We start from the raw sequence: 26,229 nt of genomic DNA on the forward strand, positions 1-26,229 counted from the left end.
TCCCCTTCATTGAGGGAGCATCCCTCTAATAACCATTAACTCCACATTCTGCTGGGTTTCTTTAGAGCACTTGTGAAAATTTGGAAGTATTTAATTTGTTACTTCTTCATTGTCTCTTTCCTCCATTAGAATGTGAGCTCCCTGAGAACAGGGACCGTGTGTATCTATATTATTCACTCTGTATCCCCAGCCCCTAGCATAGTGACCACCACAGCACAAGCACTCTGATATCGGATAACTGAGTGAGTAATAGTAGAAGCTGACATGCACCTAGACACTAGGAATTCAAAGATGGTATAAGACATGGCCCTTGTCCTCAAAGCTTTCATAGTCTGGTAGAGCAGATAGATGTGTAAATGAGTAAATACGGTAATATTAACCAACATATGTTCATTGAACAGTTACTACGGGGTCTTCTAGTAGGTGATATGGGAAGACAAAAGAATGCAAATGACAATATTCCAGTCCTCAAGGAGCTTATAATTTAAAAAACTTAAAATAGAAAAAAAAAAAAACCAAAAAAAAAAAAACTTTCTTTGTTTCTGTAAACCCAATTTTCTTTTCATTATTTCTAATCGAGCCCCTAGTTAACTTTGATGGAAGGGGGGCTGGGGTGTGAGTGGATAGTTGCTGCAAAGATGATTTTCATAAATCATCTTTTCCTCTCCCCCAACTAATTAAGAGATTGAGCTCACTCATACATATCTCCTTCATGGCCTACTTATTAGAGGTTTCCCTTGCTTCTCTTTTAAAATGCAGACATTTCTGTTGGGTGAATGCAGAGAGGGAATTATTTCAGAACTAAATGAATCCTCAATTACTTATTTCAATTACTTTATTTTGTTAAAAAACCCCAAGGCCTAGAAGGATATCTGATGTGTTCAAGGTTATACAGATTGGAAGCAGAGCTGGGCTGGAACAGACAGACCCCTGGCTTCTTGCGCACTATTTGTCTCTCTTCCACTTGCCCCTGGTGCATTCAAGCAAGATGCTAGTGTCCACATGTCTATAGAAGAGCAGATTTTGTTGTTGTTGCTGTTTTATGGTAAACATCATTTGACAACCCATTTCTTGGAGTTTTGTCACTCTGAATACAAGATCTGCTATATTGGATATCACTATGCTAATGATTCTAGCATTCTTTAGAAAACATATAAGAAATTTCACAGCAGAATGAGCATTCCCAGTGGTCACCTTGAGAGACTGTAAATCCCTTCCAATGATTGTGATACTGCACAAAGCATTTTGGAAAAACCATGCATCTTGAATCCTGAGATGAGCCTTTTGGATCCCTCCCGGGATGACAAATCTTCACGTGTATTTTAAACATTAATTTGCTTTTAGGATCTAGTCTAAGGTTATTTGGAACTAAAACTTCTGAGTAGTCCAAGATAATAGAGGTGGAAACTATTTGTTAAATGAATAGTAAAGATTGAGCAACTGTCTTGCATGGTCCAGAAAGTGCCTTTGAAAGCCACTCCAAGAAAGACATTCCAAACATGTTTCGAACGGTTGCAGCATTGTTGGGATTAAGGAGAAGGCTCCCAAGGTATCCTCCTAGAGTCCAAGGTATAAATTCTGTTACTCATGTGTTCATTCATTCTTACTGCATTCATTCAACAAACATTTACTGAATGCTTTGTACTTGCCAAGGTCTATGTTAGGTACTTGGGTCTGATGCAGTAAAATAGTCTCCATCCTCGAAGTACTCAGGCTAGCAGGGGGAAATGAACATCTAAATAAATAAGTGCAATTAAGTTTTGTATGGACTGTGATAAAACCATATACAGTGGGATAAAGGGGTCAGTTCTGTAGGTCCTGGGAGTGGAGAGATCTATTGAAAGGCTTTATAAAAGTGGAGGCTTGAAAAGATGAGTTGGGTGCTTTCTAGCAGCCGGGGCATTTCAGACAGAGAAAGCACAAGCAAAGGTAATGAGATAGGAACCATTTGGGGAGCGACCAGTAGTTCATTGTGGTTGGAACATGATATGTAAGGAGGGGTGAGAGGAAAGGCGGGAGAGTCATGAGGGTAGCAGATTAATGCTACTACTAAGGAGGCCATGAAGGAGATATTTATGAGTGAGATTCAAGCAAGTGCCTTGTGTTTCATGGCAAGGAATTTGTTATGCTGTTGTAGGTAAGCAATAGGAGCCATTAAAGAATAAATTTTTTTTTCTTTGAGACGGAGTCTTGCTCTGTCGCCCAGGCTGGAGTGCAGTGGTGTGATCTTGGCTCACTACAAGCTCCGCCTCCTGAGTTCACGCCAGTCTCCTGCCTCAGCCTCCCGAGTAGCTGGGACTACAGGCACCGGCCACCATGCCCGGCTAATTTTTTTGTATTTTTAGTAGAGACGGGGTTTCACCATGTTAGCCAGGATAGTGTCGATCTCCTGACCTCGTGATCCACCCACCTCTGCCTCCCAAAGTGCTGGGATTACAGACATGAGCCACTGCACCTGGCCTAAAGAATTTTAAGTCAGGAAGTAATGTGATCAAATGTGTTTTAGAGTAATAATTTGGACTACACGCAGACAATGAATTGGAGGAATGAGTTGTGGAGCTGAAAGACTGTTAGGAGACTAGCAGAATGGCACAGGCAATAGTTGAAGTGGGTCTGGCAGCGAAATTTTAGGGAAGAGCAGAATAGAGAGCTGATGGGGGCAGGATGTGGACACGAGTGTAACAAGAAATTACTGAGGTTTTGTTTTGTTCTTAATCGATCTGGCCGTACACTTCATTCAAAACAGCAGCCAAGAGATACCATTTTGCAGTTAGGATTAATTGCCAGATTTGTGATAGAATATAAATTCTGTGTGAATCAAAAAATGCTATGGAACAACTCTCTAAAATGTGTTAGTTTTAAATTATGCGCACAATATGATACATGTCATTTATTCCACAACGATTTGAAATGTTAGCAGTGTTTTAAAATCATTAAGGAAAAATCTTCAGGTTAGTTGAATGTGTTGGAATTATGAGATATAAGGCTGGGTGCAGTGGTTCACATCCGTAATCCTCACACTTTGGGAGGCCAAGGCAGGAGATTGCTTGAGGCCAGGAATTTGAGACCCATCTCTACAAAAAATGATTAGCTGGGCAAAGTGGTGCGCGCTTGTAGTCCCAGCTACTCAGGAGGCTGAGGTGGGAGGATCACTTGAGCCCAGGAGGCAGAGGTTACAGTGAGCCGAGATTGCCCCATTGCACTCCAGCCTGGGCAACAGGGCGAGACTGTCTCAAAACAAACAAACAAATAAAAGGATTATGAGATGTAGAAAATTAAATTTCTCTCTTAATTCACCCTCAAAGAGATATGAGAGTTGACAATTTGGTGTTCTTTCCCTTTTATGTTCTTTTATTTTCTGTGCTTAGATTAATTATATTTTAAAAACTCAAAAATATCATTCTAGGCCACGTGCAGTGGCTCACACCTGTAATCCCAGCACTTTGCGAGGCCAAGGCAGTAAGATTGCCTGAGCCCAGGAGTTTGAGACCAGCCTGGGCAACATAGTGAGACCCTGTCTCTACCCAAAGGGGAAAAAAGGACTTAATCTTCTCATACAGCTTAGTGGAGATCATTTTGTGATATCTAATTGAGTTGCTTACTCCTTTCAGGGTGTTCCTGAAAAGAAGGTACTTCCAATCACCGTCCCCAAGTCACCAGCCTTTGCATTGAAGAACAGAATTCGAATGCCCACCAAAGAAGATGAGGTGATTCCCTGGGAGTAGGGGGGTTCTTTTTCCTTCTATATAGTCAGTCAGTCTAAGCCTTATCATTTATTAATCTTAATGGAGTTCAAAGGCAACCACTCTTTTCTGGACTTGTCTTTAAGAATGGGTATGAACATTTGTTCATTTTTTTTGTTCCTCCAAGAACAAAGTAATTGGTAAGGGTATGAATTTTCTGCTCTTAGTGATAACTAGTTACAATTTATGGAAACAGTAAGGAGCAGTTAAGCATTGGAGGCTTGTCTGCTGTAGCATTGAAAATCAGCTGCTCTATGTAACATGGATCAAAAGTTGCACTTTATTTTGCCTTAGATTGTCACTATTCAGTGATGGACTTTGAAAATTCATACTAAGCAATTACATCCACCTTGTCCTATCTCCATTAACCCAGAGGAGTTGCAAAGGTGACTGTGGTGATGGTTTATGGAATTGTAATATATAAACTGTCATTGGTCAGGCCAGTTTCTTGTTACATCTCCCATTTTATCTATAAATATCCAGAGTTAGGGTAATTTTATAGCAGATTGCAAGCATAAGCCTTTTTATAGGTTCATTTGAAACTAAAATACGCAGTAATCTTGTGTTACCAGCTTGAACCCAAACAACTTGGTCCTATTCTGGGTTTGGCAACCATTAAATCCCAGTCACATGTTTTAATGAAGTCTAGAGGCTGGGTCAAAGAAGAGACTAAGATATATGCTTGGTTGGGACCGATCTTCTGATGTTCATTTTATTCATAATGTTACATCTTATTTAGTTTTTACAACATTCCTGTGGAAAACTAGATCTTTTAAGAGTAATTGTGTTAGCCCTTGGTGGTAGATGACTTACCTAAGTCATCATCCTTCTTGGATAGAAAAGGAAGCTAAGACACCTAAGAGGCTGAGTGACTTGTTTTAATTAATGCCACATATTAATATAATGTCTTCTGACTCCACATTCTGGGGAAGTTGGAGAGAGTGAGGAGTCTTATTTCTAAACTGCAATTTTTTCCCTAGGAAGAGGACGAACCGGTAGTGATAAAAGCTCAACCTGTGCCACATTATGGGGTGCCTTTTAAGCCCCAAATCCCAGAGGCAAGAACTGTGGAAATATGCCCTTTCTCCTTTGATTCTCGAGACAAAGAACGTCAGTTACAGAAGGAGAAGAAAATAAAAGAACTGCAGAAAGGGGAGGTAGGTGTTTCCATTTCTGCAAGTAGTGTAATACTATTCTTTGATCCCTCAAAGACAGTTTTTTTCTGTAGCACTTTTAACTATAAAATCACTGACTTCTTTTGATCTTTCTAAGAACCCTATAAAATATAAATGGGACAAGTAATTTAAATAATCCTTCTGGCACAAGGAGGTTAAGTGACTTGCCTCTGATCACACTGCTGGTTATAGGCAATATTAGGAGGAAAGCCTAGATTTCCTTTTGAACCCATTATTCATTATTTCATGCTGCTTTGAAAGCTGTCCTTCCTTATTTTTCAGATTCTTCCAGATATTCTGGAGCAGCTATTGCTTTCCAGCTAGTCTTTATCTTAAATCTCATGTTTTCTTTTCTGTTAGGTGCCCAAGTTCAAGGCACTTCCCTTGCCTCATTTTGACACCATTAACCTGCCAGAGAAGAAGGTGAAGAGTGTGACCCAGATTGAACCTTTCTGCTTGGAGACTGACAGAAGAGGTGCTCTGAAGGCACAGACTTGGAAGCACCAGGTAGGGGATGGGGAGAGCAGCCAAAATGTTAATTGCTTGGTTGGTTGATTGGGCAGGCAGACCCACCATACTGAAATCACCTAGGTTAACATGCTACATTGTTTCAGGGGCTCTCACTGTAAATCAGGGGTCAGCACATTATTTCTGTAAAGGGCCAGATAAGAAATATTTTAGGTTTTGTAGGTTACATATGGTCTCTGTCACATAGTGTGTGTGTGTGTGTGTGTGTTTGTATGTGTGTGTGTGTGTACGCACACATTTTTTTGTTGTTGTTGTTGTTTTTTGAGACAGAGTCTTGCTGTGTTGCCCAGGCTGGAGTGCAGTGGCGCGATCTCGGCTCACTGCAAGCTCCGCCTCCTGGGTTCACGCCAGTCTCCTGCCTCAGCCTCCTGAGTAGCTGGGACTACAGGCGCCCACCACCAAGCCTGGCTAATTTTTTTATATTTTTAGTAGGGTTGGGGTTTCACCGTGTTAGCCAGGATGGTCTCAATTTCCTGACCTCGTGATCTGTCCGCCTCGGCTTCCCGAAGTGCTGGGATTACAGGTGTGAGCCACCACACCCAGCTACATGTTTTCAACTCTTTTTTTGTTTGTTTTGAGACAGAGTGTCGCTCTGTCACCCAGGCTGGAGTGCAGTAGTGCGATCTCGGCTCACTGCAGCCTCCGTCTCCCAGGTTCAAGTGATTCTCCCACCTCAGCCTCCCGAGTAGCTGGGATTACAGGCACGTGCCACCACGCCCAGCTAATTTTTGTATTTTTAGTAGAGACAGGGTTTTGCCGTGTTGGCCAGGCTGGTCTCAAACTCCTGATCTCAAGTGATCTGCCCACCTTGGCCTCCCAAAGTGCTGGGATTACAAGCATGAGCTGCTGTGCCCAATCAACTCTTTAAAAATATAAAAACCATTCTTAGTTCAAGGGCTGTCCTAAAACAGGTTGCAAGCTGGATTTGGCCTGTAGGCCAGAGTTTGCTGACCCCTGCTCTAAGTGATCACCTGGGAATGTCCCCTGCTCCAAGTGATCACCTGGGGAATGTGGGAACCGACAGGCTTTTCTGGAGTTGGGAGTCTCTTTAAGATCTTATCTATTCCATCTATTAGACTCATTCATTGTGTTTATTCCTTTCTGTTGATGCATTGGTAAGAAACAGTATGGGAGAATAGATTGAAATATACAATGCTGTTTTCTCAGCATGATGTGCTATTTGCTCTTTATAAATGACAGGTGATTTAAAACAATTAATTGGTTATTTGCTGATTTAATTGGGATCTAATTCTACATGGCTGGAAAAAATTTCCCCTGAATTTCTAAGTTTTTTGGGATGTTTATGTCATCATTAATCTTGGATTCTTTCCAAAAGGAGCTCTAGGCTATTGTTTGTTTGTAGGAATTACCCCTCCTGAAGCCCGAGAGTTGTAATGGCTTACATGACTGAACGTTGGTCCCCTGTTGGTGTGGTTCTCTAAGAAACCTTAGGACTGTTGCCTTGGAAATAGTGAATTTTCCCCTCTCAATGACCAAGACACAGAATGTCTGTGTAGGGCATTTTCTGCAAAGAACAACGACAAAAACAATTGTTTTAAAAAGCTTTTCAGAAATATAAAAGTAGAGTGAATAGTATAATGAATTTTCATGAACCCATCACCTGGTTCTATGGTGATCAAAACATGAAAAGTCTTATTTCATCCCAACTTCTACCCACTTATCTTACGCTGGATACTTCTACCTGTGTAAGATTACTTTGAAACAAATTCTATGTAATATCCCTTTTCATCCAAAAATACTTCAGTGTATATATTTAAAATATAAAGAATTATAACCACAATAATATTCTCACACTTAAAAAGATTAAAAATAATCAAATATCTGCACATTTCTCATCATTTTTTAAACAGTTGAATTGTTAAAATCAATATCCATATATAGTCTACATAGTGCCTTTGTTTGCTAAATCTCCGAATCTTCTTTCAATCTATAGGCTCCTCTCTTTGCATTTTATTTGTTGAATAAACTGGATTGTTTGTACTGTAGATTTTCCACAATCTGGATTTTGCTGATTGCATTCCCACACAGTTGTCTGACATGTTCCTCTGTTGCTTGTATTTCCTATAAATGAGTAGTAAGATCTGGAGGCTTGATTCAATTCTGGTTAGATTTTTTTTTTTTTTTGGAGGTGGGAAGAATACTTTATAGGTGATACTGTGTAGTTCCTAATGAATCATGTGTGAAGGCAGAAAATGTCTAGTTGTTTATTTTTATGATATAAAGATAGGTCTTAAAAGTACCTTTAAAATTTTTTGTTTTTTTAATTGACAAATAATAGTTGTACATATTCTTGGGGTACATAGTGATGTTTCAATATGTATAATGTGTAATGATCTGATCAGGGTAATTAGCATATCCATAATCTCAAACATTTATCATTTCTTTGTGTTTGGAATCTTTTTTTTTTTTTTAATTTAAAAGTAAACTTTAGCACACCAACATGGCACATGTATACATATGTAACAAACCTGCACATTGTGCACATGTACCCTAAAACTTAAAGTATAATAATAAGAAAAAAAAATGTGAACATAAACTAAAAAGAAAAAAAAAAGTAAACTTAAATGTCGAAAATGCAAACTTGGGAATCTTAAAAGTATCTTAAAAATGCTTTCTAGTTCTCAGTGAGTTCAAATGTTGTCAGACTGATCTGTTCATTGTAAAGTTTGTGTGAGAGATTTTTACTAGGGTTTATATTAAATCTGCTATTTTTATTGATGAAGCAGTTCAGACATTAGAACTTAAGTTATTGAGGTAGTGGTCATAGAAAGGTGAGGCATTGCTCATCTGACTGACTTTCTCTCTAATAGCTGGAAGAAGAACTGAGACAGCAGAAAGAAGCAGCTTGCTTCAAGGCTCGTCCAAACACCGTCATCTCTCAGGAGCCCTTTGTTCCCAAGAAAGAGAAGAAATCAGTTGCTGGTAGTATTATATGTACTCTGATGGGACTTGGGCAGAATTGTCAGACTTCCCAGTGGGATGCTGGAATTCAGTGTGTCAGTACAATGCTGTGTCAACTAGAAGCATTTGACTTTAGCAGATGGTAGCTTTTCTTCCCCTAGACCCAGTTTTTTGCCTTTATTGAACCCAGCAGCTATGTTGAGTTGCAGGATGTGTTAGGGCCAGATTCATTTAACATGAACCTTGGCAGAAGCAGCTGACATTTCAACAACAATGATAGGTTTTCCTCATCCATAGAGAAACAAGTAAATGAGGGAGGGAGAGCCAGTATGGCTTTCTGGAATTCACCCTGAAGCAAACTTTAGATATAAAACATTTGATTCCTTAAACACTGGGCAGTGTGCTAGAATACTGGGATTCCACCGGGTGTGGTGGCTCATGCCTGTAGTCCCAGCACTTTGGGAGGCCCGGACAGGAGGATCACTTGAGCCCAGGGATTTGAGACCAGCATGGGCAACATAGCAAGACCCCATCTCTTTTTCAAAAAAATCTTTCCAAAAAGGGAAAAAAAGAATATTGGGATCTTTCTCCTATGTCTGCCTCAAAATCAATCACTATATAGTTTTGTGCAAGCTACTTTATGTCTTTGCTTTTTTCCCAATTACACTAGACGATTTCCAGGGGCCCTTTGAACTCTTAAAATTCTAAAACTTTTTGTATTTAATTGGCTCTACCTTTCTCCCAATGGGGCTTGTTTAGAGCACAGTCTTCCTGTTAGTGTGCATGTCTGTGCCACTTGCTCATTCCAGAGGGCGTAGGTTTATGCAAGTCCTGCTTGTGCACCAATATTTTTTCTGTTTCTGTACTTAGAGGGCCTTTCTGGTTCTCTAGTTCAGGAACCTTTTCAGCTGGCTACTGAGAAGAGAGCCAAAGAGCGGCAGGAGCTGGAGAAGAGAATGGCTGAGGTAGAAGCCCAGAAAGCCCAGCAGTTGGAGGAGGCCAGACTACAGGAGGAAGAGCAGAAAAAGGAGGAGCTGGCCAGGCTACGGAGAGAACTGGTAACTGGGAGCATGAGCACTGACAAACACAAACATGCTTCTGTTTTATTTTACCTGTACCTTACCTTGTACCAGACAGGATCTAAGGTAGCCTGCAAGGCTGTACCAAAGACAATGAGTGAAAGGGGGAATTGCACAAACTGAGGGTAGTGATGAAGTTGAGTTGTGAATGAAGCTAACGATGTGTACATTGTGATCTAAGTAGGAGCTGTAATTTTGGCCCTTTTTAGGAACCAACCTGTCAGTTACAAAACTCGCAGTGTTCATGAGACATAAGACAGTTGTTCAAAAAATACATTTATCCCTTTGATAGTGAATTTTTAGACAGAATTTCTTCTGGAAGTTTTCATAAGGAGGACAACATGTGGTATAACCATGATGCCTTTCCTAGGACTGTTTTTTATTTATTTGTTTATTTTATTTATGTAACTTATTATTTCCTCTGGGGTTAAGAAGCACCACTGAGTTTTGTAATTAGACAAGAATACATAGCGAAGGACATGGGAATTAAATGGCAACTGTATTTTTGTTTTACTCTTAATACTGGGCCCAAACTCCTTGGAGTTATAGTGTTCATCGCTCCAGGTAATCCTCTACTAACATAATTATTTAGATGTTGGTTATCCAAAAAGAAGCCTGAACTCCACATTAAGGACCAATCTGCTAGGAGGGCAGCAAGTTGTGTTAACTGTGTTAATGAGGAAGCAGACAGTTTTAGATGGAACTTCGTATGATAAATAAAAAAAGAAAGGGTCATGGGGAGATGTTGGTAAAAGGTTACTTAGTTACAGTTAGATGGGAGGAGTAAATTTCAAGAGATCTATCATATAACAAGGTGACTGTAGTTAATGATATATTGTATTCTTGAAAACTGTAAAGAAAGTGGATGTTATGTGCTCACACTACAATGTTAATTAGCATCTTGCTAATTAACGAATGCATTATCTCACATAGTAACCATTCCATAATGTATGTCTACTTTAAAACATCAGCGGTACACAATAAAAATATACAGTGTTATCTGTCAATTAAAAAGAAGGCCAGGAATGGTGGCTCACACCTGTAATCCCAGCACTATGGGAGGCCCGGGTGGGTGGATCACTTGAGGTCAGGAGTTGGAGACCAGCCTGGCCAAAATGGCGAAACTCCGTCTCTACTAAAAATACAAAAATTAGCCGGGCGTGGTGGCACGCACCTGTAATCCCAGCTACTCGGGAGGCTGAGGCAGGAGAATTGCTTGAACCTGGGAGGCCCAGGTTGCAGTGAGCCGATTGTGCCACTGCAGTCCAGCCTGGGGGTGACAGAGCGAGACTGTCTCAAAAAAAAAAAAAAAAAAAGAGAAAAGAAAAATGTGTAAGTTGTTGAGGTTTTGTCTAAAAGTGCTATAGCACTACAGCTGGGTGTGGCAGCTCACACCTGTAATCCTCACACTTTGGGAGGCCAAGGTGGGAGGATTGCGTGAGCCCAAGAGTTCAAGAAAAGCGTGGGCAACATAGCAAAGTCCCATCTCTATTTTAAATAAATAAATAAAATGCTAGACTAGCAGTTGAAACAGCTATTGGCATAGGTGATTATGCCCATAGGAAGGTTCCACGGACACACTATTTAGGAGACCAGCCTCTTGGCAAAATCTAGACTACCATTTGCTGAGTGAATGAGAAAATAGTATAATCCCCACTCTATATACACTCATACAATCAGCCTTTTTTCCCGGCCTCAACTTTGATTTTTCTTTAGCATTCGGTACACCTGCCTCTTGTGTTTGTCCCCATTATAGAACTGGCAGTAATTCTCAACATAACTGATGGCAACATTGTAAAGCACGATTCAGTCAATGCTGGTTAACTCTACTAATCTGGCTTGATTTAGGATTGATTTTAGACTACCCTAAAGGATGGATGGGACCATGCCTTCTTTAGCCACCCTTCCTGGTATGGTTGTTGTGTTTTGTTTTTGCTTTTTCCCCAGGATTCAGACTTTTGGTGAATATTTATAGTCAGTAAACTTAAGACTGTACTCTGGGAAATTCTTAGCTTGTAACTTCTCTGCTATACTTGAGTACAGCCCTATTATACCCTAGTAAATCACACAGGACATAGGTTTGGCATTCTTTAGTGAAAGCTGAGGGACTTGAGGAGACTGTGGCCTAAAGGAAAGCTGGGGGACCCAATAGAGACCTGAATAGAAACCCTTTTGGGCTCCAAAGCACATGCACTTTTCCATCATACCATGTTGCCCCCAGGCCCCACTCCCCACACCTGAAACTAGTGACTGGGATCTGTAAAACTCTACAAACATTTTCTCAAAAAGAAAAAAATAAAAGCAATTATAAGCATAGTTCTCTGACATCCCTCTCACTGGTAACTTTTCCTTACTTTGCAGGTGCATAAGGCAAATCCAATACGCAAGTACCAGGGTCTGGAGATAAAGTCAAGTGACCAGCCTCTGACTGTGCCTGTATCTCCCAAATTCTCCACTCGATTCCACTGCTAAACTCAGCTGTGAGCTGCGGATACTGCCCGGCAATGGGACCTGCTCTTAACCTCAAACCTAGGACCGTCTTGCTTTGTCATTGGGCATGGAGAGAAACCATTTCTCCAGACTTTTACCTACCCGTGCCTGAGAAAGCATACTTGACAACTGTGGACTCCAGTTTTGTTGAGAATTGTTTTCTTAATTACTAAGGCTAATAATGAGATGTAACTCATGAATGTCTCAATTAGACTCCATGTAGTTACTTCCTTTAAACCATCAGCCGGCCTTTTATATGGGTCTTCACTCTGACTAGAATTTAGTCTCTGTGTCAGCACAGTGTAATCTCTATTGCTATTGCCCCTTACCACTCTCACCCTCTCCCCACTTTTTTAAAAAATTTTAACCAGAAAATAAAGATAGTTAAATCCTAAGATAGAGATTAAGTCATGGTTTAAATGAGGAACAGTCAGTAAATCAGATTCTGTCCTCTTCTCTGCATACAGTGAATTTATAGTTAAGGATCCCTTTGCTGTGAGGGTAGAAAACCTCACCAACTGCACCAGTGAGGAAGAAGACTGCATGGATTCATGGGGAGCCTCACAGCAGCCACGCAGCAGGCTCTGGGTGGGGCTGCCGTTAAGGCACGTTCTTTCCTTACTGGTGCTGATAACAACAGGGAAGAGTGCAGTGTGCATTTTAAGACCTGGCCTGGAATAAATACGTTTTGTCTTTCCCTCCCTGATTGTGTTATTTGATGTTTTTAAATCTGTTAAGCCCCTTTGGAGGTCACATCTTATTGGGAAATGGGTAGTTTGAGAGGTGGGTCCAGGAACTTTTTTTTTTTGAGATGGAGTCTCGCTCTGTCGCCCAGGCTGGAGTGCAGTGGCGCGATCTCTGCTCACTGTAAGCTCTGCCTCCTGGGTTCACGCCATTCTCCTGCCTCAACCTCCCGAGTAGCTGGGATTACAGGCGCCCGCCATCATTCCCGGCTAATTATTTTTTTTTGTATTTTTAGTAGAGACAGGGTTTCACCGTGTTAGCCAGGATGGTCTCGATCTCCTGACCTTGTGATCCACCCGCCTCGGCCTCCCAAAGTGCTGGGATTACAGGCGTGAGCCACCACGCCCGGCCCAGGACAGTACTTTGTAATTTTTTTCTGTCTTATGTCAGAATATCTCCATGTTCTGTTAACTCTCTCTCAGTAACCACTTAATCATGTATGTTATGCCTTCACACAGACTGTACCTTCTTCCGTAAAGACTCAGCTCAAGTTAAATTTTTTTTTTGAGGTGGAGTCTTGCTCTGTCACCTAGGCTGGAGAGCAGTGGCACGATCTCTGCTCACTGCAGCCTCCTGCCTCCTGGGTTCAAACGATTCTGCCTCAGCCTCCCAAGTAGCTGGGATTACAGGTGTGTGCCACCATGCCTGGCTAATTTTTCTATTTTTAGTAGAGATGGGGTTTCACCATGTTGGCCAGGCTGATCTCCAACTCCTGACCTCAAGTGATCCACCCGCCTTGGCCTCCCAAAGTGCTGGGATTACAGGTGTTAGCCACCAGGCCCGGCCTAAGTTAAATCTTTTTTAGAAATCTTTCCTTGACCTCTGACCTCCTCAGTAAAGATGGTCACTTCCTTCTTTGTGACTCCCAAATGTTTCTCTTTTTTTGAGACGGAGTTTCGCTCTGTCGCCCAGGCTGGAGTGCAGTGGCGTGATCTTGGCTCACTGCAAGCTCCGCCACTCAGGTTCATGCCATTCTCCTGCCTCAGCCTCCTGAGTAGCTGGGACTACAGGCGCCCGCGACCACACCCAGCTAATTTTTTGTGTTTTTAGTAGAGATGGGGTTTCACTGTGTTAGCCCGGATGGTCTCGATCTCCTGACCTCGTGATCTGTCCGCCTCGGCCTCCTAAAGTGCTGGGATTACAGGCATGAGCCACCGTGCCTGGCCGTGACTCCTAAATGTTTCTTGTATACATCTCGAGTAGAGCAGTTATACTATATCTGAGTTACTTGAACTTGTTCACAAATTAATAGAGATACAGATATGTAAGTTCCTTGAAGACAAGAATTGCCGTAGCCATCTGTGTTTATTGTGGCTGGCACAGAATTGGCTTAGGTCCATGTTAAACAATATATTTTCTTTTAGAATTCACATCATTTTTGAGTATCAACTCTATCATTCATTGCGTGTGCTAGGAGATACAAAAGCATCTGGATTCTGCCCAGGCTAGTCCTAGGTACCATATATGACCTGAAACTTATTTTATATTCATTTTTTTATTCGGTGAGCATATATGAATCTCTTATGTACAAGTCATTGTCGTCCCAGCATTAATTGACAAAGCAAGATGGTGTTTCTCACAGTACGATTTGCAGATCCTGGTCCTTCTGAACCCCCATAAACTGATGCGTGAAGAGTGGAGAATGAAGGGGTGTCCTGGAACCAATTCTCCACGGTTACTGAGGGATGACTGTGTATACCTTAGCACTGTTCTAGTCTCTGGGAATACGTCAATGAACAAAAAAAAGACCTTGCCTTCATGGAGCTAACATTTTAGTAGGAGAGATAGACAGTAAGCAAATAATTTAAGCTTTTGTGTAAGGTGACAGATGTGCTGACTGCTATGTGAATAGATGGGTTGGGAGTTGGGGGCATGTGAAATTGTAATTGGGAAGGCGAGGAGGTTCTCGGCTGTTGTCCAGGTGAGAGCTGACAGTGACTTGGGTTAGGGTGATAGCAGTGGCAGAGAGGAGAAGTGGTTGGGTTCTGAATGTGTTTTAAAGTTGTAACTAACAAGGCTTCCTAACAGATTGGATTTGGAGAGTGAAAGAAAGGTGGGCACCTTTCTTTCTTATAGAGGGCACCCAGGTGTCAGCCCCAAACAGAGACAGGGTCCATCCCTTGTACTGTGAGAAATCCAGTTCTACCCTAGTCCTTTTATTTCTTGTGGGTTCACAGCAGCATTCATTTTTTTTCTGATTTCCTCTTGTTTTTTTCCACTTCTGCTTATCTCTTCATCTCTGTGTCTGTTCTATGTAGATTTTCTCTCTACTGGTATCAGCATTTCTCCTCTATCACTATCATTCATGTATTTCCATCTGGAATCATTTTTTAATATACCTTGTCTGGTTTTGTTCGTTGTTGTTTCAGGCAGGGGAATAAATCCGGCCCTCAGATTGAGGGTTTTGGGAGTGTTACTGAGAATTATGGATGTGAGGGATCCTTCTGCCCCATTTGCTCCATTCTGGATAATCCCCTGTGCAAACTCATGTCAGTGGTAATAAGTGACAGTCTGTTAGAGGCCACAAAGAGGAGTTACATTACTTTAGAGAAAGTAGCTTAACACTGAGACGTCAACATTCAGTGCCTCTTGCTTCCCAAAATTTCTCAGTTTCCCAGGGGCAATCTTTTCCTCCACCACATGGTCTCTTGCCTAGTACTGAGCCTCTTTTTCTGGACCACCTCACATCACCTTCATTTTTCTAGCACACTCTCCCATTTTTCCCAGAAACTCAAACTTTCTGCTTGCATTTTACAGAAAAATTATTTTATTCATCCCTTCAGGCCATGTGCTAATAGGAGCATCATCCTTCCACACTCAGGTCACTCAGGAATTTTCCTAAATAAAGAACATATCCTGAGATAAGAATTTACTGAATTTTAAGAATTTAGCTGCTACTTTTTGCTCGCCTTTTTTTTTTTTTTTTTTTTTTTTTGGGAGATCTCGCTCTGTCACCCAGGCTGGACTGCAGTGGCACTGTCTTGGCTCATTGCAACCTCTGCCTCCCAGGTTCAAGCGATTCTCCTGCCTCAGCCTCCTGAGTAGCTGGGATTACAGGCACATGCCACCACTCCCAGCTAATTTTTGTATTTTTAGTAGAGATGGGATTTCACCGTTTTGTCCAGGCTGGTCTCGAGCTCCTGACCTCAAGGGACCTGCCCACCTCAACCTCCCAAAGTGCTGGGATTACAAGTGTGAGCCACCATGCCTGGCCTTTGCTTGGCTATTTTGCAAAGCTCCTAGGACATGCACACATGCAGATTGTCAGAATTCCTGGGAATTCTGGGAAATCTGGGAAGCATGCTTTGTTTTCAGTGCATTTTTAACTTGGCCATGATTTCCTATTGCTGATATTTTTTTTTTTTTTGAAACGGAGTTTTGCTCTTGTCACCCAGGCTGGAGTGCAGTGGCGTGTTGTCAGCTCACCACAACCTCCGCCTTGCAGGTTCAAGCAATTCTGCCTCAGCCTCCCGAGTAGCTGGGATTACAGGCAGGCACCTGGCTAATTTTGTATTTTTAGTAGAGAGGGAGTTTCTCCATGTTGGTCAGGCTGGTCTTGAACTCCCGATCTCAGGTGATCTGCCTGACTCGGCCTCCCAAAGTGCTGGGATTACGGGCGTGAGCCACAACGCCCAGCGATATTCTTGTACTAATTAATATATGTATAAGATTACTGCTCACTCTTAGCTTTGGTTGATTGTTTTGTCCTGTGTAATTGCTTGGTTACCATTTTGATTGTTTTATTCCTTACCAGGTCTTTTTTCTAGAGTCTTGTCCCTGGGAAGTGGAGCCAGCATGGTAGACAGACCAAAGTTGCAGTTGCTCCAGCATTTAACACAGATGAGACCTGGACACGAATAATCGTAACACAAGATGGGATGTGATTCAGTAATGTGAGACAGAGTGCTGTGGGAGTTTAGGGATTGTTTTTGAAAGTGAGGTTGCAGTTTGTAAAGGTTTTTTTTTTTTTTTTTAAAGTAAAATTTGCAAAAGTAGTACTGCCTTTTGGAAACAAGTAAAATGCTACTAACTGTATGAAATAAAACATGAAAGTCTCCTTCCTTCCCCTACTCCCATGTCCCAGTGTAACCCATGGTTCACAATAGGATTCTTCCAGAATGTTTTCTCTGAGCACAGACATAGAGCATTTTTTTAAAGAAATAAGATAGTAGCATTATGCATTTTTTAAAATTTTAATTTGTTCTTTAAAAGGTTATACATTCACATAGTTCTGAATTGAAAAGATACAAACGTAGAGTCTTCCTCCTGCCTTTTCTTCCCAACTGCTCAGCTCCCCTCCCCAGAGATAGTGCTGCCAGTTTCTTAAGTTCCCTTGCAGAGACTGTTTCTTCCTATACATACTCCTGCCTACCTCCTCCTCTTAGTTTTTTACACAAATAGCATCATACTTTACACTATGTACTTTGGTTTTTTCATACATGTTGTGCATTTAAAAGATGTAGTTCAGGTGCCACCTCAGGCATGTCCTGGCTTCCTTCCTGAAAAGTATGAAGCCTCTTATGACATCTAGTGACATGGAGGCAGACCTGCATGATGTCCTGGGTTTGTGACCTGAGGTCCCAAGGACTAGAGGGCAAGATAGCAGCACCTGGTCCTCATCTCCTCCTGGCTTAATTGAGCTTTGGGGGCTTGCGTATTGTCTTGAATGTTTGGTTGAACCTGTATATCCTGTTGGATCAATCTTGATATTGCTTCCTTTTCATTTCTCTCGATGAAGGCCGTCTTACTGAATCTTGTCTGCTGGGGAAGTTCCTCATTGCTGAGAGTAGCAGTTAAAAAAGCTGTTAGCCACGTGGCTGGGCTCCTATTTCTGCAGAGGCAGGCTGAGTTACAGCTTGGTGGTGTGGATCCAGGTAGGAACTGGTCAACATTCTGAATCCTGAGCTGCCATCTGCCTCGTAGCCTGCTGGGATGCTCAGTTTAGACAACATATAAAGTTTCCTGGATACGGGACAAACCCAGGCCTATGGAAAGAGCAGGAAGGTTAAAGTGTGTGGTACTTTGGGCAATGACGAAGGCGTAACCAGGGAGCTGACATGTTTGCTCCAAAGCCAAGAATTCCAGGACAATTTGTTATCCAGCTGAAGCCAGTGTAGTTGCTACAAAAAAGCCTGGGGACAAAAGCATGCTTTTTACTTGTTTCCCTGTCTTCTTGCACACCTACTCTATTTTCTAATGCTGTAGTAAAGGTTGCTGACATTGGAAATGTTTGATGATTTTTGCTATTCTCCTCGTAAATGAATAAGAGTCTGGGCTCAGGCCAAACCATGGCTCTTATGTGCTGAAAGTATCAGCTTCCTGAAACAGCTTCACAAATGCTGACATTTCACTCAGACCAGGAGGGTCAGGGGAAAGGCTTAAGCAAGTACTAGGTTTTATCATGAAAGAATGATTTCAACAGACTAAACCTGGTCTGATGGCATCAAATGCCCTTCCCCCACCTTTTTTTTTTTTTTTTTTTAAAGCATTATTGGTCAGAGAGGAAATAGAAACCTGGGCTGTCAGATCTGAAGAGACCCACATAGCATGGGACTGGTGTCCCAGAACACTGCAGGTGTGTGAATGCATGAAGAGTTGCATCCAAGTGCTATTGCCTAGCTTGTTTGGGCACTGATGGTCTCAGGTCTTCTTTCAGGAGCAAGGGTGGGAGACATTTCCAGTGGATCAAGATACTAGTCAGTGGTCATAACTTGTAATGTGAAAAGCAGCCTGGGGCAGCCTTATTTAAGCTTGCTTAGTGGTAAAGAGAGAGGAGAAGGCTGTAGCCTTGCACTGACGCACCTCTATCACCATACTCAGGGACACTCTGTGACACAGGTGAGTGGGTTTTTTTTTTTCTTTTGTAAAACTTTGGTTTTATACATAGTAGAGCTTTTCTCTCTCTCTCTCTCTATATATATATATATGTGTGTGTGTGTGTGTGTGTGTATGTATATATATGGTATTCTTTTCTTTTTCTTTCTTTTTTGAGACGGAGTTTCCCTCTGTCACCCAGGCTGGAGTGCAGTGGCATGATCTCAGCTCACTGCAACCTCCGCCTTCTGGGTTCAAACAATTCTCCTGCCTCAGCCTCCTGAGTAGCTGAGATTACAGGCATGCACCACCACGCCTGGCTAATTTTTGTATTTTTAGTGCAGATGAGGTTTTACCATGTTGGTCAGGCTGGTTTTGAACTCCTGACATCGTGATCCACCCGCCTCGGCCTCCCAAAGTGCTGGGATTACAGGCGTGAGCCACAGCGCCCAGCTGGTATTATTTTTCATTTAGCATAATAGTAACTCATTTTTCCTGTATTATTGCATACTTTGTAAATACCAATTTTAACAGCAGGATGCTATTCCATTGTTCTGAGTTTGCTTCTCCACATTGAAAGTGCTTATTTTACAAAGGATTTTTCTTAGCTCTATTTGCAGGACAGAATTGTCTGTATTTGCTTCCCCCTAACACATCATGTTTGTCTCTAAACTTTATTATTATTATTGTTTACTAGTCATCTTTTATTTGGAGGTTTATTTTCATTTGGATAAAAAGATTCAGCAATGATCACATTCCTCATGGAGGGATTCTGGGCCAAGGAGGTCATGGTCAGGAGTGCGGAGTGTGCTCTCCACACTGGCCCCTCTTCGGTGGTTCTTACGTTCGAGCTCCTTATAAGAAAGGCAGTGGCCAAAAGGCATGTAAGCTGCCAGCACCATGGAAACCCTGGTGACACTCCCTTTTTTCATGTTGTCATGCTTGTTGTATTTAATAGTATTTGTGGTAACCTCTTTGAAACGCTTCAACAATGCCTTTGGTGGTAAAATCAGTATCCAGCTTGGCAGCTCCACTAATAGGACATCCATGAATGAGTTTCTTCTTCACTGGTATGACTGATGCCATTGTGGAGTCCTGGTGTCTGCTGTCTCTAAACTTTAAATGGTGGTTCTCAAACCACTTACCAGTCTATGTTTGTAATTAAAATATAAGCTTGAAAGTGAATAGAAGCCCTTCCCAAAAGCATAGTTGATGACATTATCCTGGCTTGCACATTTGCTGAATGGAAAGCTCTTTTTGGCTGATACGATGTCAACATTACTAACACCCATGTCCAGAGACAACGTTCATTGGCATTTAGCAAAGCCTTTCTGGAGATAATTCTAGTTATGTTCTTTAAAGTCTTGGGATGCCACATTTTCAAGTAGATTTGTTGTCTCTACTTTAGATCAGATTTGAAAGGAGAAAGCTCTTAGTCTTTCTTAACTCTACCAGGAGGTTGGGTGCGGTGGCTCACGCCTGTAATCCCAGCACTTTGGGAGGCCGAGGCAGGTGGATCACAAAGTCAGGAGTTTGAGACCAGCCTGACCAACATTGTGAAACCCCGTCTCTACTAAAAATACAAAAATTAGCCAAGCGTGGTGACAGGCGCCTGTAATCCCAGCTACTCAGGAGGCTGCGGCAGGAGAATCGCTTGAACCTGGGAGGCGGAGGTTGCAGTGAGCCAAGATCATGCCACTGCACTCCAGCCTGGGAGACAGAGCAAGACTCCATCTAGAAAAACAAAGCAAAACAAAACAAAACAAAGACTCTACCCGGGGCTGTGATATGTCTTTTGGGAAGAAGGGTGGGATTATAATCTCACTGCGGTTAGTGAAATGATGGGTAACCTTTAACAAGTTATTCCTCTTTTGAGGGCTTCAATTTCCACATCCGTCAAATAAGATTGAGCTGGAACAATTAATAAGGCTCCTTTCAGCTTAAATATTTTTAGATTTTTTTCTAGGCAGTTTTTTAAGCCAAACCAGCCCTACTTTTATATTTATATGTCTTCTATAGCCAGTTGTTCAATCCCTGCAAGAGAGCAAGCTCTCCTGTCCCTGGGTTTCCATGTGGACTTCAACGAAATATGTCGGAGACCAGTGTTCTATCTTGTTGAGGACTTTCCAAGGGTTGTTCTGGAAACGGAAATCTAGCCCAGATCACTCCAGGGGACTAATCCCTGAATAATTCTGTCCCCTGGACACGCACACATATTTTCTGATGTTTTTCTTGACCTTGGAACTGGTTAAAGACTGCACAGAATGTTCAGTGAATTCTTGCAGACTGCCACAAAGAAGTCCTTCCCATCCAAGATATGATGTCCCCCCCAAGATTGAGATTATTTTGGAAGTAGTCCTTCTATTGTTGGAGGCAGTTTAAGGATGTCACCATAAAACGGACTTTACCTTGTTCTTTTTCTGTTTCTCTCCATTGCAATTCAGTTTTTACGTGTTCATGGACAAGGAGACCTGGGTTATTTTTGGATAACTGGCACAGGGTTCAAGAGAAATACAGAATTATTTCATGGAATAAACCCTAGATTGGGAACTGGGAGAGCTGCTCTCACTTTGTGACTTTGAACATGTTGTTTATATTCTCTGGGTCTCAGTCTCCTCATAGAAGTTAGAATGATCTTGCTAGAAAGGACCCTTCCTCTAGCACAGTGGAGGGGAATTTCTCTCCCGCCTTACCATGCCCCAAAGGCACTCTGGGCAGCAGTGGTGACTGTTACCCACCCAGCTAGCCAGTGTGACTCAGAGTGGCCATGCTTGAGTCACATATTCAGTGTTCTCAGTGCCTGTGTCACCAAGGATTGCCAGAGGCCTTTGCTATTTACCCACAGCTAACAACCTGACAGGACAGGGTCAGCAGCTTCTAGTTAACAGCTGGCCAAAAGAAGCAGGGAGACATCTCTGCAGGGGAGGAGGTTCATGGGAGTTTGTTCAAGCAAGAGAGGCTTTTTCTCTGTTGGTAGTTTGTTACTGCAGCAATAGAAAACGAATAGGGGAAGCAACACAGAGCACACAGTCACTCAGGAGCTGGGAGGGGTTGCCAGTGCGCCTCCCCTTCATGAAATCGCTTCACTTTTTTTTTTTTTTTTTTTTTTTTTTTGAGATAGAGTCTCGCTCTGTCGCCCAGGTTGGAGTGCAGTGGTGTCATCTTGGCTCGCTGCAACCTCCATCTCTTGGGTTCAAGCAATTCTCCTGCCTCAGCTTCCCGAGTAGCTGGGATTACAGGGCCTGCCACCATGCCCGGCTAATTTTTTTTGTATTTTTAGTAGAGACAGGGTTTCACCATGTCGGCCAGGTTGGTCTCAAGCCCCCAAAGTGCTGGGATTACAGGCGTGAGCCACCGCGCCAGGCCAGAGCTTCACTTTTTGTGCATCTCTCTCTCCTTGGAACATTTGCTGTACTGATGACTGGGTCTCAGTGTTCTGTGTTTCCCCACATACACCACAACGCTACTCTTGTGAGCTACTCAGAGGCCTAAGCATCTTGGCCTGTGGGACTTTTATTCTCTAAGACAGTGGTCCTCAGAGTGTGGTCTGCAGCAACAGCAGCAACAGCATCATCAGGGACTAGAAATGCAAATGCTTTATTCCCACACTAGACCTACTGAGTCAGGCACGCTGAGGGTGGCCCCAGCAACGTATATTTTAACAAGCACTCCAGGGGACAGTGATGCATGCCTAAGTGTGAGGACCACTGTGCCAGGAGAGGGACCTGCAAATCCTGACAGACAACAGGTCTCCTAACGCAGGTACCCATGGGCCAAGGAGCCGGCAGCCACTCTCCTGTGACCTTAGTGCCCAGCCAGTCAAGAGCCTATCTCAGGGTGAGAACATCTTCCTCCCTTCCACAGCCCCTTGGGGGGTCACCTTTGTACAGTCTGACTGAATTAGACACGGGAGAGCTGCTGAGCTTGTTGAGTGGATGTTTTATCTCCTTAGCCAAGACTCCATTCCCAGAATGAAGACGGAGGGAAGAATGCTTTTCCATATGTTCTTCCAACAAGTCATATGACAGATGAGGAAACCGAGGCTCAGAGTTTAAGTTACTCATCCAAAGTCATGCTGCTAATAAATGGCAGGGTCAGAATTTGGACCCACGTCCATCTGCCCTCCAGTGTCCTTTCTACCACAGCAACTTGCATCCCTTGACCAGAGCCAGCTCCAGGAGGATAGGGCCTGGCTTTTTCTGGATTTGAGCTGGAGCCCTCACTGAACTCTTGACCTTGCTGTGGGAACCTCCAGCTAAGCTTCTCAGACGCTGGGAGGCAGGTCCTCTCCTTGCTTTCACCCTGTCAGCACAGCGGGCATCTCGGACCATGCTGGATCCCATCAGGGATGTGGCAGCTGCCAGTCAGTTAAGTCACAAGCCTCAGCAGGCCTGAATGATAGCCAAGGTGGTCACCGTGCCAAGTGGATTGCAGCCAGGAGGTGCCTTGCCTAGCCCACCCCTCATCCTTTATTTGGAGGCTCCTCACCATCTCAGGCAGGGTCTTCTTCCCCCAGCAGCTGCTCAGAGCTTGCCATGCACCCCCTGGTTCTTATGGTAGCCCAGTTTAGCAAACGGACCTGAAGTTTTATAAATAGCGCAATGGCAGGCTGGGAAGCTGTCCTGTGTAAGAGGACAGAACATGCATTCTCTGCTCCTCGAGCCATTTCCTGGGATCGGGTGATGGGAGTGACTTCTAGTGCAGATAAAGTTGAATTACTCTTATCTTCTAGGTCTATGCTCCACACTTGGTCTTGCTTCTACTGTTTGGTATGTCTGTGGTTTCCCCCTACTGCCTCTGCCTTTATGTGATGGTGCTTCCAAGTCTGCTCCCGGGACGTTTCCTGTTCTTGGAACAGCTGCACCAGCCTGGGGTACCCTCCTGCTACTTGATCCTATAGGGAGGTGTCCAGTGGCTGTGGGCAATTTTCAGATGACCTTGTTCGTCTGACGTCATTAGATCGCTATTTTTGGCTTTGCTGTTTATGCTGCAGAAGTTGGGCTGGAATGGGAGAGGAGGAATGAAGGAGGGGCTGCTCTTGGTTTCCCATTGTTCCAGGGTCCTACCAAGTAGGTGCATTTATTCTTCAACATTTACAGAGCACCTACTGAATGTCAGGCCCTAGGGCAACCAAACTGATTCTTCACTCACTTGTGAATTTATTTTTCAATGGGCATTGCTTTATGGTACGGAGTAGTAATTAAATGTGAGGGCTCTGGAGCAAGAGAGTTTGGGTTTAAATTCCAGCCCGCCATTTACTACCTCTGAAACTCCTCTGTGCCTCAGTTTCCTTTTGGAAATGGGAGTGATTATAGTATCTACCTCATAAGGTTGCTCTGAAGATTAAAAGAGTTAATATCTCTGTCTGACACATTGTAAATACACAATGAATGTTAGTGGCTATTACTACTAACCACAACAGCACCACGTATTGTACTAGGTACTTGGGATATGAAATTGAATGTGATGTAGTCTGCATCTGTTTTGCACTGGCATCTGGACTCCAAGGGTCTCGGATATTGGGATGGGGTACCCAGTCAACACCGTCAGAAAGAATACCTGCTGTGTGTACTATTTTTCCTACCTTATGATGGAGGGCATTCAAGGGAAACAGAAATTGAAGTTTCTGGCTGGGCGCAGTGGCTCACGCCTATAATCCTAGCACTTTGGGATTATAGGGAGGCCAAGGTGGGTGGATTGCTTGAGGTCAGGAGTTCGAGAGCAGCCTGGCCAAAATGGTGAAACCCTGTTTCTACTAAAAATGCAAAAAATTAGCTGAGCATGGTAGTGTACAATTGTAATCCCAGCTACTCACTGAGGCAGAAGAATCACTTGAACCCAGGAGGTGGAGGTTGCAGTGAGCAGAGATTGCACCACTGTACTCCAGCCTGGGTAAAAGAGCAAGACTCCGGCTCAAAAAAAAAAAAAAGAAACATACAAAAAAGAAAATGAAGTTTCTGTCCTAGGAAAGCCTTAGAGCAGTGGCTCTTCACCCTGCCACACATCAGAATCTTTTGGAGAGATTTTTAAAAATACCAACATTCTGGGCCCCACTCCAAATGTTCTGATTTAATTGGTCTGAGCTGAGGAGGGGCTCAGACTTCAAGAGTTGTAGAAACTCTCCAGGTGTTTTCAGTGTGCATCAGGGTTGAGAAGTGTGGCCCTGGGTTATAGGGATATGAATCCTGGAAGCTCTCCACTGACTGCACCAGGGTGACTGTCAGGACAGTGCCTCAAAGCTGTTCCCTCTTCCAAGGCTCTCAGGATGCTTTCTAGAGAGCTGGCTCTCTGACTTGGTGGTTCTTGAACTTGGACGTGCATGAAAAATCACCTGAAATGCTGGTTTATAGACATTTCTGGGACCTCATTCCAAGGAAGCTTCATTTTATTTTTTATTTTATTTTTATTTTTGAGACTTAGTCTTGCTCTATTGCCCAGGCTGGAGTGCAGTGGCATAATCTTGACTCACTGCAACCTCTGCTTCCTGGGTTCAAGTGATTTTCATGCCTCAGCTTCCCGAGTAGCTGGGATTACAGGTGCTCACCACCATGCCCGGCTAATTTTTATATTTGTAGTAGAGATGGTGTTTCATCATGTTGGCCAGGCTGGTCTTGAACTCCTGACCTCAAGTGATCCGCCTGCCTTGTCCTCCCAAAGTGCTGAGATTACAGGCATAAGCCACTTCGCCCAGCCAGGAGGCTTCATTTTAAACCAACTCTGGGGCTTAGTTACTGAGAAAGCCCTGCAGTAGCTGAATTGCGAGTTCTCTGAGGCCCTGAGCCAAGAAGTCCTTTCATGGTGTTTTATAGCTCTTACCATTTTCTCTCTGAAGAAATCTGTGTCCATGCTGATATATTTGGAATTATTTATTGATCTGATTAAGAGTTACAAGTCATTTCCAAAAAAAATGGAAAATCTAGATGAATAAAGAATAAAAATAATCTCTATTTCTACGCCTGTAAATATGTCCATTTATATCCCTCCAGACATCTTCTTTGTAAATATTTTGAACAAAAAGGATCCCACTCTATGGCTGATTTTTATTTAATTTATTTATTGAGACAGGGGCCCACTCTGTCACCCAGGCCATAGTGCAGTGACACAGTCGTGGCTCACTGCAGCCTCAACCTCCTGGTGTCAAGCAATCCTTCTACCTCAGCCTCCTGAGTAGCTTGGGTGGGACCACAGGTGTGCACTGCCATGCCTGGCGAATTTTTAAATTTTTTTGCAGAGATGGGGTCTCACCATGTTGCGCAGGCTGGTCGTGAACTCCTGGGTTCAAGTGATCCTCCAGCCTCGGCCTCTTAACATGCTAGGATTACAGGCATGGTTGATTTTTATAGTCTTTTTTCACCTAAAATGTAATATGCAGTGATTCTATAGCTCTCCCCCAATTTCATCTCTGTGTCCCGAAAGTGACCAGTTTAGTCCTTGTCACAGTAAAGCCCCCAGTAATTAATCTTAGCAATAAAATTCTATAACTGTGGGATGGAACAGTGTGTCAATTGCGTTTTCAGAGAAACCTATGTCCAATTTGCACACAGAATGCCCACAGACCTCTGCTTACTAGCTTGGCTGGAAGGACAAGGTCTGCTGTAAGGACAGCAACCTTACCTAGGGCTTTTCCAGAGGCCTGAGAGGTCCTGCCAAGGCCCTGGGCTCAGGGGTCCAAGGTGGGAGAGGGCAAGAGAAAACAATGTGCTAATGCAGCCTTGAGTGGCTCTCAAACAGGAG

General features: G+C 43.0%; 1 protein-coding gene across 10 annotated transcripts in view; it reads left to right on the forward strand.

Annotated features, from left to right (window-relative positions):
- TPX2 (TPX2 microtubule nucleation factor) overlaps positions 1–12,638 on the forward strand; it is a 62,827-nt gene extending 50,189 nt beyond the window's left edge. For 5 of the 10 annotated variants that reach the window (XM_031004891.3, XM_031004892.3, XM_055373267.2 and 2 more), the window contains 6 exons: positions 3,612–3,707; positions 4,724–4,900; positions 5,279–5,425; positions 8,278–8,389; positions 9,239–9,426; positions 11,809–12,638. In XM_031004891.3, coding sequence (XP_030860751.2) covers positions 3,612–3,707; positions 4,724–4,900; positions 5,279–5,425; positions 8,278–8,389; positions 9,239–9,426; positions 11,809–11,919 — 831 coding nt within the window. In that variant the 3' untranslated portion in view covers positions 11,920–12,638. The remainder of the gene's footprint in view (positions 1–3,611; positions 3,708–4,723; positions 4,901–5,278; positions 5,426–8,277; positions 8,390–9,238; positions 9,427–11,808) is intronic. The other 5 variants (XM_055373269.2, XM_031004895.3, XM_055373270.2 and 2 more) reach the window with 1 other exon arrangement.
- Positions 12,639–26,229: the final 13,591 nt, after the last annotated feature.

The sequence above is a fragment of the Gorilla gorilla genome, chromosome 21, assembly GCF_029281585.2.
Source record: "Gorilla gorilla gorilla isolate KB3781 chromosome 21, NHGRI_mGorGor1-v2.1_pri, whole genome shotgun sequence".
Taxonomy (NCBI): Eukaryota; Metazoa; Chordata; class Mammalia; order Primates; family Hominidae; genus Gorilla; species Gorilla gorilla.